Source organism: Amyelois transitella, chromosome Z (assembly GCF_032362555.1).
Source record: "Amyelois transitella isolate CPQ chromosome Z, ilAmyTran1.1, whole genome shotgun sequence".
Taxonomy (NCBI): domain Eukaryota; kingdom Metazoa; phylum Arthropoda; class Insecta; order Lepidoptera; family Pyralidae; genus Amyelois; species Amyelois transitella.
Genome location: NC_083535.1, coordinates 3,716,498 through 3,734,582, shown reverse-complemented (window position 1 = coordinate 3,734,582; position 18,085 = coordinate 3,716,498). Strand labels below are relative to the sequence as shown.

Sequence of the window (18,085 nt, the reverse complement as noted above, 5' to 3'; positions counted from 1 at the left end):
ATGTGGACATCTGTATTTAATTTAATATAAGTAAACAAAATAATGTGAATTAAAATATTTGCATGCCAACATTAGGTTCAGAGTGAAAAGCTTGTAACACAAGAAATAATTGTAAACCACTTTAATCGCATTTTTTATTTGAATCAATCCTTATCATAGATTACCTCCATCTTTATTTGGGGGCAATCTGTGGTCCATATAAATTATTTTTTACTCAAATAAATTTTCAATACACGCAAAGCAGAAAGCGTACCTATCCATGTAACATTTTATTCTTTGGGGCAGGAATAAAACATTAATTTAATTAATTGTTATCTTCAATTATTTTTCCTTTCATTGCACCGAAATTTTTGTTTATTTACACATTTAACAGTTTAAATTCTTTGTTCAACAGGTCGTTGCCTCCCGGTCCTCTGCGTCCACTTGTTCCACATTTACGGCCTGATGACTCACTTCCAATTGGACGCGGCCAAGGCCTGGAAGCTGTTCAGCCTGATTGAAGAAGGCTACCACAGCACCAACCCGTATCACAACTCGATCCATGCGGCTGACGTCACCCAGGCGATGCATTGTTTCCTGCAGCAGAAACAGGTATATTTTTAGTTAAAAGTAAAAAGAACGAGACTTGTGTTAATGGAAAATAGCTCAATGAATTACTTGTTTGCTACGACCAAAGACAATTGTAGAATTTCTTCAATCATGAGCTGGCTGGGGTCGAACCCGGGGATTGCCGTTTAGTGCCACTGCAGAGACCTTGTTACTCTATGTAATGATTGACGACCACGTATACTTGGTCAATAACTACTCAGTAGTTTAAAAAAAAATGTGCAATTAAATCTGAATAAGGCAATTCTTTAATTTGCACTACTAGCCGTAAATCTATCTATATATATAAAAGAAAGTCGTGTTAGTTACACAACTTATAACTCAAGAACGGCAGAACAGATTTGGCTGAAAAATGGTAGGGAGGTAGCTTAGAGCCAGGAGACGGACATAGGATACTTTTCATCCCGTTCGACAGCGTTCCCGTGTGACTTGACATGAAACGTCAGTCACTATAAATCGTGGTATAACAAAAAAGAATCAGACTTGGAATAACAAAACGCAAATGATAGCTATGTAATTGACGTAAAATGACAGCTATGTAATGACGTAGGATGTAAATTTGTATGAAATTTCGTCAATTTTAACGTTGGGCACATGAAATTTTAGAATGTATGAAATAATCATTTAAACATTGGATTTTAAAAACTGCATCTCAAGGGCGAAAAATAACAGTTGGAAGTTTGTATGAAACTTCGTTTTTTGATAGGTGTCGAAGTGCGAGAAGTCTTAAATATTGGTTAGTAAAAAATACGTATCAGTTGCGGAAAGCAGGATGGCACTAAATAGGATGGGATGGGACAGGATAGGACTGGACGGGGCAGGACGGGACACAACAGGTTGGGACGGGACGGAACAGAACGAGAAGAGACGGGACAAGACGGGAGAAGCCATATGAATTTAAACCAAATATAAACTTAAAACAGTCCCGCACGATACGGGATAAAAAAATGGGTGAAATTTTATGGCGTATCCTTATAATCTAAAATACATTTGCGCGGGCGAAGCCGCGGGCAATAGCTAGTTTGTAATATAAGAATGGATTGGATGGTTGATCGAAGCTATATGATAGTTGTAAGGAAAAGATGTTTTTGTATTTGCGCTAAACCAATAAAGTTTATTTATCATATCAATTAGAAACCCATAGAAATACATAATATTATTTATCTAATTTGAAGTTACATCAGAAAAATTTTTGGGTGTCTAAAATTAAGACACTAAAGTCTTACAAATATTTATGAGGTTTATATAGATTTCCCAAAAGACAATATGCTCTCTTAAAAAGGCGTAAATAAGATCCTACAAGACAAATTCCTTCTTTTTGCAATTTCAGACTACGTTCTCTTAATTTGCATAAAAATGCTTTGGTGAAGAGATAATGATATAAACACCATGTGTTGAAAGAATGCATAAGAACTGTACGCGGTCTACATTGCCGTGGCTAAATTAGTAGGTAAAGTAGTAATAGTTACTTACATGAGTACAACTGGCAAAAGAGGCTCATTTTTGATTTTTTACCTATACAAATACAAATATCAAATGCGTAAATGACCACTGATGCGAATAGAAATGATAATGATGATGCGATAAGACGATTCCATTAAGGTTCATACTAAGTGTTGCTAATTTTATACCAATGTCTTTCAATGTCAAGGTGCGGAAATAAAAAAAAAGAAATAGTACTATTAGGGCGCAGGAAAAAATCGTGTAAGATAAGCTCCTTTAAACAAAAAATCTTTACCCTTTTGTAAAATTAGTATAGATAGATATATATAGACCTTGAGGTCACGTATTGCTTGTTGCACCCTATATAAGGTTTTAGTTCTATTCTGTGTCATATCCGTTGAAATCAAACCCTTTTTGAACGTCAGCGTTGACATTATTTGTTCTGTATTCACTTGCACATTAGCGGGCTATTTTTACGATAAATCGATGCATACAGAAACACTGATCTAAAAATATGTCGCATTTGAATGTATCATTATCGATTGAAATCTCATATTCCAAGGAGAATGCACATGGGCTTCTATTATTTATACTGAAGGAAAGTTTTCGTGGCGAAGATTGTGAAATATGTACGTTTAAAGTTGTCATTATCTAAAAATTAAATCATGGACTGCGAGAATCTTGGAGACTATTGGCTCTGCCCACCCTAAAGTCCTAATATGTATGTTTGTATTTCCGAATATATTCTCTCTATATACAAACATATTCTCGTCCTCTAGCTTTGAGGTTGGGTCCGCTTAGGACAGAAAGTTACTTTCATGAAGTAAAAATTAAGAAAGTTTTAACGGTCGGCTGCGTGCCATGTTAAGATGTATAGCAGTATGGCTTTTTAAATGTTCCGTGCAATAAAGCGATGAATTATTTTGATGTTATTTGAGAGAAGCTACATTGGTTTGATTTCAACTTTCGTTTCTGAATTCCAAGATATCTTTTCTGTTTCCTTGACCAAATCAGAAACGGACATGCAAAAAATCAGATCCTTAGAATCAGCAGCCAGCTTTGTGTTTATATGTCAATCAATCAAGCATTTAATGTCTTCTTTTATATATTAACACCTAAGCTGTCCCGGCAAACGTTGTTTTGCCATATAAATAATTTTCAAGTTATTTCTAGTTAAAAAATGTAAGGGTGGACAGCCGTTATAACTAAGGGGTATGAAAAATAGATGTTGGCTGATTCTCAGACTTACTCAATATGCTCACAAATTTTCATGAGAATCGGTCAATCGATTCGGAGGAGTACGGGAACGAACATTGTGACACGAGAATTTTATATATAAGATAAACTCTAGGAAATCAACATACATACAAATTATTTCTCACCAATCTTTTTTTTTTTTCAACCAGATACGGGACCACCTGGAGCCTGTGGAGATCATGGCTTCGCTTATTGCGGCAATCGCACACGACATGGACCATCCAGGTGTGAACCAGCCGTTCCTGATCGCCACCTCTAATCATCTGGCGGCGTTGTATCATGTAAGTACTCCCTTTGTGTATGAATAAATACGAGTATATAGGCACCGGACAAATCAGGTAGAATGAGTATCTCAAGTATAATAATTCTGTACCATATCAAAATTCGATAAGGTGTGATGATGATCATGATGATGAAACTCAATGATCCTAAATTTTCTCTCTAATCAAGGAAAGTTTTTTCTATAAATACCTGACCGGGAATCGAACCGGATACCTGTGATTTAGAGGCAATAAAGAAATAATATACTACTGTTTATTTATAACATTGAAGCCTGACAAATCAATAATTTTAATAAATTTTAGTTTTATCCTTATTTGTTATCTATATTATACGAAAATAGAACACGCCCGCGGCTCTCAGCGAAAGAAAAAAATGGCGTTCCTGTGGGAATATTATATGTGTGTGTGTGTAACTCCTTGTGGAACATACATTCCAAATTTCAGCTTGCCATGCCCTGAAGCTTCGGCTGTTTGTTGTCATGTCATCAATCACTCAATAATGCAAGTTTTATATAATTGAACGACTCATGATTTAGCCCAGCGTTAACACTAAATACGGTTTTAGAGTTGAGCTGATTCATCATATTAGTGTTATTAGTATAAATGTACCAAAATTATTATGGAAAGCAACAAAACAAACTTATTTGAATGAAAACATGTTTTGAGAATAATTTGTAGTAAAGTGTAAACGGCAAAAGTTTGTTGTACAAAATAAAGTTCGGACGCCTAAAAAGTGTGGCCATACCAGTACCTAAGAATGGATTTTTTTTACTTAAAATAGTGGTGATGTTTTAGGTAAAACGTCGCAGGTAAAAGAAATGAGAGATTATTTAAGATCCATAGAATCATCACACATACAATTTTGGACTATTTTTACAAATTTAAAGAGGTCGCGAGTTAAGCTCTAGACAGCAAGTAGCCGCTAGAGGAAAGCGGGCTACTTGTTGAATGCTGTAGCAGTCCAAAGATGAGGGCTCAGGGTGTTCGCGTTCTTTATAGGGCTCCCGGTATATATTAGTATGAATTTTGTATTATTGATGTTGTGGCTCAATAAAGCATATGTTTTAGCATTTGCATTCTAAAGCAATGGAAAGTTACAATCGAAAAGACCTTTGTTTAATGCTAAAAGTTTAGCATATGTAACGCGTTCATTCCATACATAAAACGATGTTGCAACAACCTCCTCGAATGTATATTCCTACTTTTAGGTTATTGCTCCATTTCAATGTATTCCTAGATATTTATGGAATATGTTACTGGACGCAAATAAATTCTACTTTTAAATCAGTGTTTACTGCGCACGATGCGTTTCATCTACGCGTTATGTTAATTATATAGGCCAGGTATTTGAATGCGTACTATGGTTTTGTTTTGCCTAACGACACTTAGAAAAAAAAAACGAAATGTAAGACGTTATTATTATAGTCACGTGAATAAAGCCTAGTGCGTAGTAAATATCGCTCCAATTCTGTCTTTCTAGCTTCGTCTCATCTTGAGTTCTAGTTACTATTCGTGGTCTCTACGTATATATTTGTATTTAATGATATGAATATTATTCGTCTTATATGTCGAATATTTTAGTAGTCGTTTCTTTTTCTCTCAGAATACAGAGAGATTTTCCCATATGAAGCCCATCCATCTCTTCTTTTTTAACTAGACTGCCGGATTCCTGTGTTAATTTCACCTTACCTTGTGTATGGACTCGTGCGAAATGATGATGCTAATTCTACATAGAAAGCACGACAAGTCTCAATTATAAACTCTGATGAGACTTGGAGAGATGGTTCCTGTTAACTTCATTCTCTGAACTTTAAGACTTGAAAATTAATACACATTCAGTTTGAAAGTGAATTGCGACACCAGCTGACTTATAATCCTGGTAATTTAAGAAGTCACGTAGTACCTTTAAAAGCTTTTAAGTTTGTTATATCCGCTGCCCAGTTTACCAGAAGGATTAGATTCCTAGAAGGTTGAAGCAAACTCGTTTACGAGTTTATTTTTGTAGCCTGTTGCCTCTAGCCAAGCTCGAGTGAAAATTGTATTATAACCTTCCGCGTATACTTGAATTTTTTCCAGCGATTTACTTAAAAATAACTTGTGTACCCATATTTTATATTTTCCTTGGTATTTACTTTCAAGTTTCTTAAAAGATTGTCAGACTACGCACTGCTCCAGAAACTACGGAAGACACTAATACGACAGGCGTTTAGTCCAGGAATTTTCAGAGACTTTCTGTACACTTTCTTTACAGCTTCAAATTCGATATAAACTATAGGATAAAAGGTGATTTAGTCCCATTAAGTGATGATGTTTATTTATTTGCATTAAATTTATAAGGTTCACTAACGGTGAGACTTGATGTCATGGAAATCCGAAGAGTTATATTGTTACTTCGATTTATAGGTATGCATAAAATACAGTGACATGATTGGTTACTGTGTCTTTTTTTTCACTCGGTTATTATGAGAGCGTTTTATTAATGCCAATAGGATGTAATAATAAATTGTTAACAATAAAAAGACACTTATTTTTCCGTTCATAGATCTTGCCGCTTGGGCGCGCTATTTTTATTTTCTCATTACTATGCAATGCAATGCTTTGTGCCGCTGGTCTTCAATTATACTCTCAATTTCGTGATCAATATTCCTCATTACAGATGAAAAGAAGCTCAAGACACTCTGGGGCCAGTATTTCAGTGTTCTCGCAATCTAGATTTTCAATATCTTCCATTGAATCGCTTGTCAACTACCGACAAGATTTCTCACTATTCTGTTGGATGCGAATTCCTCTCATCCTTTTCAATTTCAATCCTTTTGTTAGATAGATAGAGCAATTTGTTCTGGATTTCTATTTACAGCAGATACATTGCACGTTTTGTGTTCTGATTATTAAGCTTCTTTATAAAAAGACTAGGTATTATATTTAGATGTGTTTGCGTGCTACATTGTTACTATTAATAATTCTTAAGTGTTGCTAAACGTCATTTGTATGCGATTAGTCACAATCTGTAATTAATACAGTAACAATAAAATTATTCTCTTTATGTTTAATGAGAATGTTCCGATAATTTTTGGTGCCTATCTAAATATATTACGAGTATGTATTATTTCATAAAAAGTCGAATCCAGCTAAAGAACTCTTGAAAACTTGTCCATTGCAATGGGTGTTTAAATGGAAACAACATTTTTACTTTACACTCATAAATTCTTCCAATGAAAGATACATATGTATAGCGTAGCGTCATAATGTTGCCCGTCCTGGGAAAATCCGGTTTTCGCCAAAAGATAAATAGAAGTTGGCTTAGCCGAGTCTGATACCTTAGCAGGATGCTCCGACATCCACGAGAAAGTTTATAATGACCAAGTAAAATAAAGAGGGGCTAATTCCGCTCGGAAAACATAAGTTCTTAAATGCAACTCATCTTATTACAATGTTCTTAGCAAATCTCTTTACATGAAAACTCCAGAAGAAAATGAAAGACGTAAGGTGGTTATTACACCCACTGGAAAATTCGAAATTGAGTTTTTCTATTTTATTGAAAAATCTGTATATATATAGGGGATTATAATAAAAGAAAAAGTAACAAAACATGTTTTAGCACGATATGTATGTATGTATATATATATATATCGTACTAAAATAAATAAAAAAAAATATAACGGCGTCAGTTCCATATGTGAATACTATAATCAATTCAGTGCCATCGGTAAAAGCATTTCATTTCCCACAAATCTGGTTAACGGTGCAGATGAATCTCTAATGAAAATTGGCACTTTAAATTTCGATAGTTTCGAAATTTCCCCAGCGTTCCGGAACTGATCGGAGTTTCAATTATTGCCTTCAATTAAATAAACACGGCCTGGATCCTAATGTAATTTGAGGATAGGCATTACATCGCATTGCATATTAATGAAGGTTTCCCTACAGTGAGCAAAAGACTGTTATTTGCTAGCTTTTGTCCGCGGTCCGACTTGTTTTGGTTATATTAAGCTGGTTAAAATCGAGAGACATCGGAAATAGCTTGTAAATTACTTATTATTCTACGATTTTAAAAATTCATGTCGTACATAATTCCCGAATCCCGATTTTTGTCCAGAGCTAACTAAGTCAGAACAATGGACCTAGAATTATTAAAGTGACCCCAACGAAAACAAATAAAGTTACAGTTTGCTGTCCTATCGAATTTTTCTACTTTGCAGAATACCTCCCACATTTTCTTCGTTATTAATATTTTCATAATTTCAAGTCTTGTTATGTCTTACTTGAAAATCGCGTGTGGGTTTAAGCAATCGAAAAATATCTTGTATCATCTGTTTTGTTTTTTTTATTAAGAAATTCACATTTATATTTCATAGGACACTTAATATGATACGCCGTGTAGGTCCGTACTAGAATAGCCCAATTAATTTGTTCCTATTCATAGTGGAAAACGAGGAAACCTGGCATTTCAGGCAAATGAATGTGCAACTGTAATCCAAGTTGGGAGTGGCTTCGTGTAATAACCTGTCTGTTTCATTCCTGTATCACGGGCACAGGCCGTATTATGATGTTCGGATATAAATACATTTCAAGTCTGTATCCCTTACGGGGTGAACAGAGCTGATAGTTATAAAACTTGAACGTCACGTTTTAATTGATGTACTTGTATCTTAATATTAATTTTATTGTATTAGATATTTTGTCAGTTAGTCTTCTGGTATGATAGGTTCTCTTGTAAACGAAACCAATAAGTTTAAGCTATCAGCGTCTTAATACCATATGAACCATAACCCTTACAATTAATATTAAAACAAATGTAAACTATTTAACTATTTATACTGAGTACATAGCTGATGCTGATGATTCGTCCGCCTTAAATCTCTTTAAATTATAGCAAATTAAATTATTATTATTTCTAAGCTAAATATTTTGCAAAGTTATATAAAAAGCCGGTCAGTAGTTTGCGCGAAAGAGTAACAAACACACACATCCTTACTTAAAGTCAAAATAAATTCTAAAAGTATAGTTGCCACATAGGGCAGAATACCTCCCTCTTATGATGTTGAAGCGCTACAAATGCAGAGAGCTTTTGAGCCACAAGATGTCGTAATTACTGAAACCTGATTAGACCTTTATGCGAAGTTAACCTTTCGCTTTAATTTTTTTTTAAATTTGTTGTGCGGATTCTTCACTGAACTTTAATTATTACCACATTTTACTTAGTGGAAGAATATTAACAAAGAAAAATGTCTGCTTCGGAGTCACTTAGTCTTTACTTGCGCGGTTTCGTAACAAAATTAAAATAGTCATGCTTTTTATATATACCTACTAATATTATAAGTGTGATATTTGGTATGTATGTACTCGTAATTAACGGATTTGGATGATAACCACAATTTATAGTCTTATTTTATAATAGGTAAGATATAGTGTGTTTGGTACTAAATTTAATAAGTTCGTAGCTATTAATACCATAGAAGACCGTTACAGGCGTTGTTTTTTCTATGTATTTTAAAAATCACATATTTCGTGCTCCATACGGCCTTCGTTTAAGTATACATTGAAAATGTCTATGGAAAATGCACTAACAATTATCTATGACCCACTTGCGTTGTCACCACTAACAATAATTCGCTTCTGTCATCGGCTATGATTTTTTTAATTTAATGTGCTATTTTTATGGCAACGGCAATTTTAATGTACGTTAGAAAAATTTTGATGCAAACTCGGCATCTTCGCTGATTAAGTATTTCAAATCTAAAAACATTACTTTTATTTACTTATAAAAATAAGGTACTAAAATGTTAAGTTACGAATATTATAATTTCCGTTTCCACTTGTATGAATTCACAAATAAGTATAAGTAAAATCAAACTTAAAAATAAAATTTTATAATAATACCCTCTATTACATTTCGAAGAAATAAACTGTCAAAATCTTTCTAGATAATGTTTTTTACTTCTGACCAAACCTGACATTGCAATCTGGGACTTCGTGGAAGTCAATATTAAGAAATGAAATTATTTTAACCCGGTCTTTACCAACCATTTGCGATTCTCTCAACTGATATTCCCTGCACACCTGTTACCTCAATTTCGCGATTAAAAATCCTCCCAAGTGAATTGCGAAAAAGTTCGAGAGCTTTCCTGCAAGCTATGCTTCAAATAGCCCTGACTTTAATAGCTCGAAGTTCGGTTTACCTAGCCAAAGCTTCAATATGGACGGTGAAACGTTACCAGTATGTTTTCTTTTCAGTTTTATCTAGTTCGGAATTGCCTTCACGTGAATAAAACAACCTGTATTGCATAAAAGTTTTATTTCGATTTTTATGACGGTAGGTGATACACGTATGTATGTATCGTATATACTATACATATCACGTTTTCATAACTTACGGTGTAGACAAAGGTAATAGTGGAACACATGCTGCGGTAAGTTGGGAGGATTGAGAGAACTGCTAGTCCATCGTCTAAATGAAGGATGCAATAAGTAATAACCCTCCAAGCTTACACATATAATCTAAATTAACGTGTGATTTCTAAACCCACAATTATCATGTTTTTTTAAATATGTTTGAAGATCTCATAATTTCAAAAATTTACACAGTTGATACATTAATCTCTCTCAACATTTTAGTTCTCCAGTTTTCGGTTCCGTAGTAAATAAAGAACTTATACTAAACAAAGTTATTACTTTTTACCTTCCACGTTTTCCTTAAATATCCCATAAAAATTAAAGTATTTTTATTTTACAAATTAACAAACCCCTAAGAAAGTTGCGAAATTGCCGTTTGCACAAATAATGTGTTTGAGCTTGGGTAAGTGCGACACGCACTTCGCTGGCTTTATACTTAAATAAATAGTACCTACAGTGAAAAAAATACCATTTTTCATCTTTGCGTGTTTCATGTTGCATCATCAGTTAAAGTTCATAATTAAAATATTACCGCTTCACAAAAGAAAACGCCTCACAGTTTACTTTAATAATAAATTAAGTGCAGTCCGACATCCTATAAGACTTCACAAGCTCCATTTGAAACTTGCCAAGTTTGCGTCGGTAATTCTAGATATTTTTCAATTGGTTCTCGGAAATAGCCTCAACGGGGCTTCTATTTCCAATTAATAATTAAATTTTCTGCAACGGGCCCGTAAACTTTACAAACTATAGAAAATTAGTTGTCAGTCCTTCAATCTGCCTGTTCGGTTTCATTAATTACTTATAGGGCCCGAGTCACAGGAAATAGCTATCTGCATATTTATGAAAAACTTTGTGGAACATGAGCGAAACTTGTTACCGTTCTGATATTGCTGCTTAAGAACTTATTAATACTATTACCATATCTTGTTTGTTGGAGAACATTTAAGTATACTCCAACTACATAATTAAAATAAATTTCTTTTAATGGTGTGTTTAAGCCACTGAAAAGTATACCGCAAAATTAAACATACAAATTTTACTATTAGTATCATAGTCCTGGCTGGGTGTGTAAAGAACCAATAAGGAACAATTATCACAAACAAAAATAATACTACTTCATCTGTAGTAGAAGTAGAAGTATATTCAAGAGGACAAAGACTGACCTTAGGCTAATGAAATTTCTGAATTCATAATTGAAAATAAAAATATGTTCCTCTAAGCTTTATTTGATTGTGGATCGGTTTTAATCTTCTTATCTACAAACAATTTTCCGCATCGCTTGTAGGGGGTGTAATTTATTTGTCGCCGGAGTTATTGGTGGATGAATTAACACTTCCAACGTTACGTTGGCGTTATTCAGATTTGACCAAAGAAACGTCTGCGAAACTTTGATTACTTCAGAATAAATCTGATCGGCGGTTTGGAGGCGGGATTTCAAACAACTCGGTCGTCACACTGAAAATATTGCTGAATAAATTGCTTTCTGATATTTTTTGAGTATTTTTTCCATATTCGGTAAGATTAATTGCTATGTTCGCGGAAGTGTCACTTGTACGTTGTGTGTTTTTACAAAATGAGAATTTTACAACTATTGAAGACTTTAAAGACTGCTGGCTCTTTTTACCCCGTAAAGACGTGATTATATAGATATAGAAATAAGTCGTTCGCCAAGATTTTTTACAAAATATAGTTCAAAATATTTCAAGAACAAATTAACTGATTTTATTGCCCTACGAACTTTAAAAAATTCCATTCACAGATTCTACATACATTTTAAATTTCATTAAAATTAACGGTTCGTAACGTATCGCCTTACACACAGACACATATACAAATAATGTATTTTCGCCCCAAGTTGACCGAGCGCTCGCCCGGTCAATTACTTATATCACAAAATCCGTTGTGCAATTAGCAAAAACTTTACATTCTTGATGAAACAACGAGTCGAAAAGCATGTGCCAATTTTAACTCCCAGACATTGCGAACGATGTACCGTCATTATGCATTGTCCGTTGCACATCACAGTTTAAATTCTCGGATTAAGCGGAATGGCACCATACATGCCGTCCACGCATTTCACTCGCAAATCCGTTGGTGTCGACCTAAATCCGCCACGGTGTATGTGATTGGGCCCTTATATTTATCTGATTCATCTAAAACAGGCTAACGTTTATGCGATTTGAACTTTACCCCGAGAATCCCGCGAAGTTATTTGCCGAAATTAAGTTTGCAAAGGAGTTATTCGCGATTGTTATTGATATCAACTTACTGGCCGTCGAGATTGGTATCTGTAATTTGTTTTACAGTCGTAGATGCGCTATACATTTAAATGTTTAAACGATGCTATTATATATATATATATATATATTCAAATTATAATTACTGCTGCCTGCTTACAATATAATTTTAAGTACAGTGTTTTACAGCCCCATTCGTAGGAACTACTTATTCGTAGGAAAATAACAAATTACAAATAATAAAACATAGATATCTCTTTTTATTCCGCCCGAGACCACGGGGCTTTATATTTAATGGACATCATAACTTTATTGAATGCTTTTACTGATCCACAATATTTTACTAAAAGGTTATCAGTTTTTCACTTTACTTGTAACATATGAAAAAGTGGTTAAAGTGACGTGTACCGCGCGAACGAGTGGAAAGTGGTCACTTCAGCCGCAACATTTTAATGCCTGTCGTGTTTCATGAAACCATATCGACATTTGGCCATACCAGCCATTTATTCGGACAATGTCAATTATATTTTGACTCGTTCGATCAATTCGCTCAACAAAATCCAATTATATTTGCATCCGAAACTGAACATTTTAACATGTCAGTTGTTTCTTTTTTGCTCAAACGGAAAATTAAACATTTCATGATATGATTACTGAAGATATTTGAAACTGGGTATATAGGAAAGCTTATATAGGAGGTAACTAATAATAAATGCGAAATTTTTAAGGCATTAACCCTTACAGAGGTCCTTTGCAAAAAATTTAAAAGAGGGCTAAAACGCAAATTTAAATCCGCTATAATAAGAGATACATTGCAAACTAAAGAGATCCAAACAAAAAAACGGATCGCGTCTTTATTGGCCATTAGTCCCACAATCCAGCATTCCGACGTCGGATATCAAAGACAATATAATCACTATCATTCTCCGATATCAAATAATATCATCGAACGCCCTCGAGATTCTGTTATTTTCTATTTGTATTGCATTTTCTGCAATCTCTGTTTAACAATCGCTGATCCGATCTGGTATTATGTCCGGTAAAATGTTTTCTGTTTATTATTGCTTTGGTTAAATTGTCTAGTTGTCTTTGTGACTGTTGTTTAGATCCCCTGGTTTTTCTTCTTGTTTGTTATGTTGATTTAGATAGGACTTTGCAAAAATATTTTTTACTCGATTAAAAATATACTTCTTTGGAAGATACGTCAAGTAGTCACTAGTCACACACATACTAGTTACATCTACAATTCAGAGCTAATTTAGAGCTGCATCCTAATTTGAAAGACAAGTCAAGACATTTATTGGTCCTAATTGTTATCGCTTCGACACCAAGCAGACTACTAAACCTGATATTGTACACGAATTCTAATCTCACCTCCCCATTTCAGACACAATTATTATTATTGACGTTGAGTTGCAATAGCTTCAGGTAATAATACTGCGTCAATACTAAATATTAGTTACTCATTACTGATTCAGGTATATCTAGGGGTTGAATTTGAAATTTATTAATTCAGCATCTAAACATAATACCTTCATATTTGGCATCTTTAGATTTGATAGATTGGTCCTCCTATTATTTGTGTTTGAGAAAGGCATGAATTAAATTTCTTTAAGTCTGGAATTACCGCCTTAATCGCAATAAAATGATAGTGATTAATTATATTGCAAAAATACACATCATTCGCTTGAGTTGCAAATCATACCCGACTTCTAACTTTACCGCGTCCGATATAAGAAGAGAAAGCAGATAAATAAATTCCCGGCTAGCGCATGACAACAGAACAAATAGCTGAATCGTGTACAGTTTGTGCTTGTTACGAGTGTGTTGCGTTCCTGGAACTCTTTTAAGTAGTGTAAATACTACGTGAAACGGAACTGCATTCTCGGTTTATTTGCTCACTCGTTTTTTATTCAAAGTTCAGCAATATAATTTATTAATAAACCCATGTTGTGTTTGATTTTTAGAAAAAAATATTTCCCATTACTTAGTATTATTATTACAGGATACTAGAGAACGCACGTGGCTCCGCTCGAATAAAAAGAAAGGCCTGTTAATTTCTGCAGATTAAGACGTGGTTATATAAACATATGTTAAAAAACGCCAGGAGAGAAGACTGATTGACATTACTGGTTCATATACACTTTTTATTTATGTCTGTATTGATATTTTTTTTCCTTCTAGAATACATCGGTCTTGGAGAACCATCATTGGCGTTCAGCCATCAGCTGCCTGACGGAAAGCGGCATCTTCGACCAGATGAGCGACCTGCGCGTCAAGCTGGAGAACCAGATCAGCTCCTTGATCCTGGCCACGGATATCACCAGGCAGCAAGAGTATCTCAGCCAGTTTAAGGTAAGTTTCTACTAGTGTCAATTTTTTGTCAACAGATATTACAATTTTATGATTGATTCACGTTGTGTACGCACATTTGCGACATTACATGCCATTTTAGTATCAAATGGGCATTGGCATTCTGGACTAGATGACCGATCTTAAGTTGGAATATCAGATCCTTGATCCTGGCCACCGCCACCAGGCAGCAAGTAGTGATATGTTTGAGAGGCTGTCAAGTTCCTGCTAGCATTGACTAGATGTGCGATATCCGTTTTAGTTGCAGCAACAAATCAACGCATACATCTTAACCAACGACTTACTAGGTGGCAATAATGTTGAGCCAGTTAATGTACGTTATATATATTTAAAATCTCACATCGAAGACGATGCGGTGCATTGTCGTGACCGCGGGTTTTTTTGTTTGCATATGAAGCATTACATACCGAAAGCCGACCCGCACCGTGTCGCTTCTGGTATGTGGAGCTCCTGAGACAGCCAATTTTTTTTACCAGCATTAACATGATTATACAATTTTTTAATTTACGCTGTAACACGCATTTGCGATATCTGATGCAATCTTGTACTTGTGTTAACATTTCTTCTACCTCTAAATTAAATGGACGCTAGATTTTATATACGATCCTGCGATGTTCTGGAAAAGAAGCTTAAACTTAAGATATGAAAAGTAAAAATGCGCTATCCCAAGATTACACTCCTCTAGCTATCTTAAATTATTTTTGGATGTATTCCGCTTACAGATTTAAGAAGACTTAATTATATTTTTCAAATACTCTTCTCCGAATCTCGTGTAAAATTTAATGTGAACGTAAAAAGCAACAAAACACGCACGGTTTTATAAAAGCTGCTTCGCCGAAGGTACAATTATGGCATGGACTATGGACGCGGACTCAATTAATTTTAAGGTGAAAAATAGAATTTTTACGACTATTCTGCTTTACAATTATTAGAAAGTCCTGAATTTGGGCCACGAATGAAAAAAAAAGTCCTAAATGTTGCCTAGACGCACAAAGCCAACAATGCCGGGCTATACTGTTCTAAAACCATGGCTGCGTAATATAATGCCCCTCTTTAACGACATTTAGTTTTAATATATTATCAAGTACACCACTAAATTCCGCATGAATATGAAGGACGCGCCAAAAGACGACATTGCTAACAACTGTCGCATCGACAGTTCCCAAGGCACCATAAAGCGGTGTAAGCGGGTAGAGACCATAAAGAGCATATGAGCTCACTGCTAACATATGCTGCCTTTGGCGGACCACGAGCTTCCTCTAATCCGATGCTGAGAATGCAATCAGGGAAACGCTTTGATGCGAGAGAAATACTAGTTGCTACTAAGTTTTCCCTCAATCGGAAGAATTTCATGTTGAACAAATAACAACATTGAGCGAAGTGTATTTTTCCGCAAGTCCGCAGACATTTATTTGTATTTCACAAAGAAAGATACTTTGAAATCCTGGTTTATTTATTTTCGCTGCAGTTACACGCTGTATACAGCTTTTTTTGTTTGCACCAGACCTCGATGTGTTTGAACGTCAACAAGTATCGCTGTAAAGTTTGTCGGGAAAAACAAATTGGGATTTTATACCTTTTACGGTCAGCCTTGATTTATTGCTAAATTTATTGATTTGTGCAGTGATGTAATATTGACGAATGAAAGAAATATTTATTTCTTTAAAAATCATAGATAAATCGGTCGAAGCAATCGTTTTTTTGTATTTTTTGATACAATTTAATATCGTAGTGCCGAATTTTAAACAAGTACAAAAGTGTGAATAGTCTAATGATATCTTAACTATTACTGAGATTTTTTATGTAATATAAAGCCTATTTTTAAATAATTATTTGGGATTTTATGTTATGAATAATTTGACAACGTTACACAATAAAAAAGAATCGATCGACTCATTACATGCAAGAGTTCATTACCTATCTTACACTGAAATATTCTTTAAAATTATTCTATTAATCAAGTAGTTTAAACTTAAAAAAATATCCAGTAGAAGTATTACGTCGCAAATAGTGAATTCATTTTCGTAAAATGTTGTCAGATTGCGTTCAATAAATAGAAAATGCATTTCGCATTGTGGTTAAGTGCAAATATTTAAAAATGGAACTAGCCATCAATTCAGTGACTGCGACCAAGAATGTAATCCCCGGGAATCGCGACCAGGTGTACCCTTATTTCCGAGAAATTCCATTTTATACAGAGTGGGTTTATGAAGTGGAACACAGATGCGGCAAATGTGGAGATATCTTTTTCCTTTTTTGTATCGATGGCTTTAAATTTTATTCTTTTGACATAAACCCACATTTGTTATGTTCTTTACATTCAGGATTGCATACGGTGTGCAGGTGTTTCAGTACATTCGCATAGATTTTGTAAATTGCCAGTTCTTTATCATCGTACTTTTTGCCAAGTAAGCCAAGAAAAACAGAGACAAATAGGCCCAGGATATTTTACTGTCCAAAACACTTCTCTTTTAAATGTGTGTGTAAATTTTTTATATAACATTTATGTCAGCAGAATATATACCTACCTACAAATAAATGACCACGCCTCTTTCTCTGTGGGGTAGGCAGATACTCCTTGTCACGATCCCTGTAAAACCCTTTTGTTTCATTTACGTTCAATTATCTTTTCATGCAAATACGAGTATGTCGATTTAGAACATTCATGACCTGACCAAAAGATATTTCTTTATTTAACTAATATCATAAACTTGTCTGCTCTCTTCTATTATCTTTGATTTCGAATTGAACGTGTTATTCTGGTGAAAACCTAGGATTTTAGAATATCTGAGTTGTTGAATGGATGTTGGACACAAAGTTTATGCTCCTGACGTGATTTGAATTCAAATATGCCATTACTTTTGGCTTATAACTTCACAAATAAAGAAATGTTCAAATGAAAATTCTTATAGAAATGTAATGGCACTTAATCTTTTAATAAAATTAAATTTTAATTAAATCTTAAATTTCATAGCTGCAGAACTCAGAGAAATAAAATTGATATATGGAATAATTAACGATTTATTATTTTCTGAAAATATTATTAATCTGTTAGTTGAACACACGTGGTTGAAAATATAAAATTAAACATTAAAATGTGGACCGAATTTATACCGAAAGTCGGGGGATATTCGCATTAATTTATTAATGAACTGCACAATTCATTGGCTTCATATTTTCATTGAATTGTAAATTGATTTCGTATTTTTATTTCTTCCACTTTCATTTTTTCACGATTTTTGTTTGTTTTGTAGATTGTAGGTATATAATTTCTTTCCATCTTTTGATTGATTTTATTATTACTATTTCATTTTTTTTGTAGGCTTTTATTATTTTTGTGAACGTTGGCTCTATCAACCCCGTAAGGTATAAAGACGTGATCATTGTTTATATGCATTTATGTTTACTTTTTTTGGCATTTGCAAGTTTCCTTCACATCACATTATCTCATTTCATACCGCATCGCTACTCGCGCTGTCTTTTTACAACATT

At 34.2% G+C, this 18,085-nt stretch overlaps 1 protein-coding gene across 2 annotated transcripts in view; it reads left to right on the top strand.

The window, feature by feature from the left end:
• LOC106130527 (high affinity cAMP-specific 3',5'-cyclic phosphodiesterase 7A) overlaps positions 1-18,085 on the top strand; it is a 99,835-nt gene that overhangs the window by 55,016 nt on the left and 26,734 nt on the right. For both annotated transcript variants that reach the window (XM_013329379.2, XM_013329380.2), the window contains exons 5-7: positions 395-591; positions 3,456-3,587; positions 14,405-14,575. In XM_013329379.2, the coding sequence (XP_013184833.1) occupies positions 395-591; positions 3,456-3,587; positions 14,405-14,575 (500 nt within the window). The remainder of the gene's footprint in view (positions 1-394; positions 592-3,455; positions 3,588-14,404; positions 14,576-18,085) is intronic.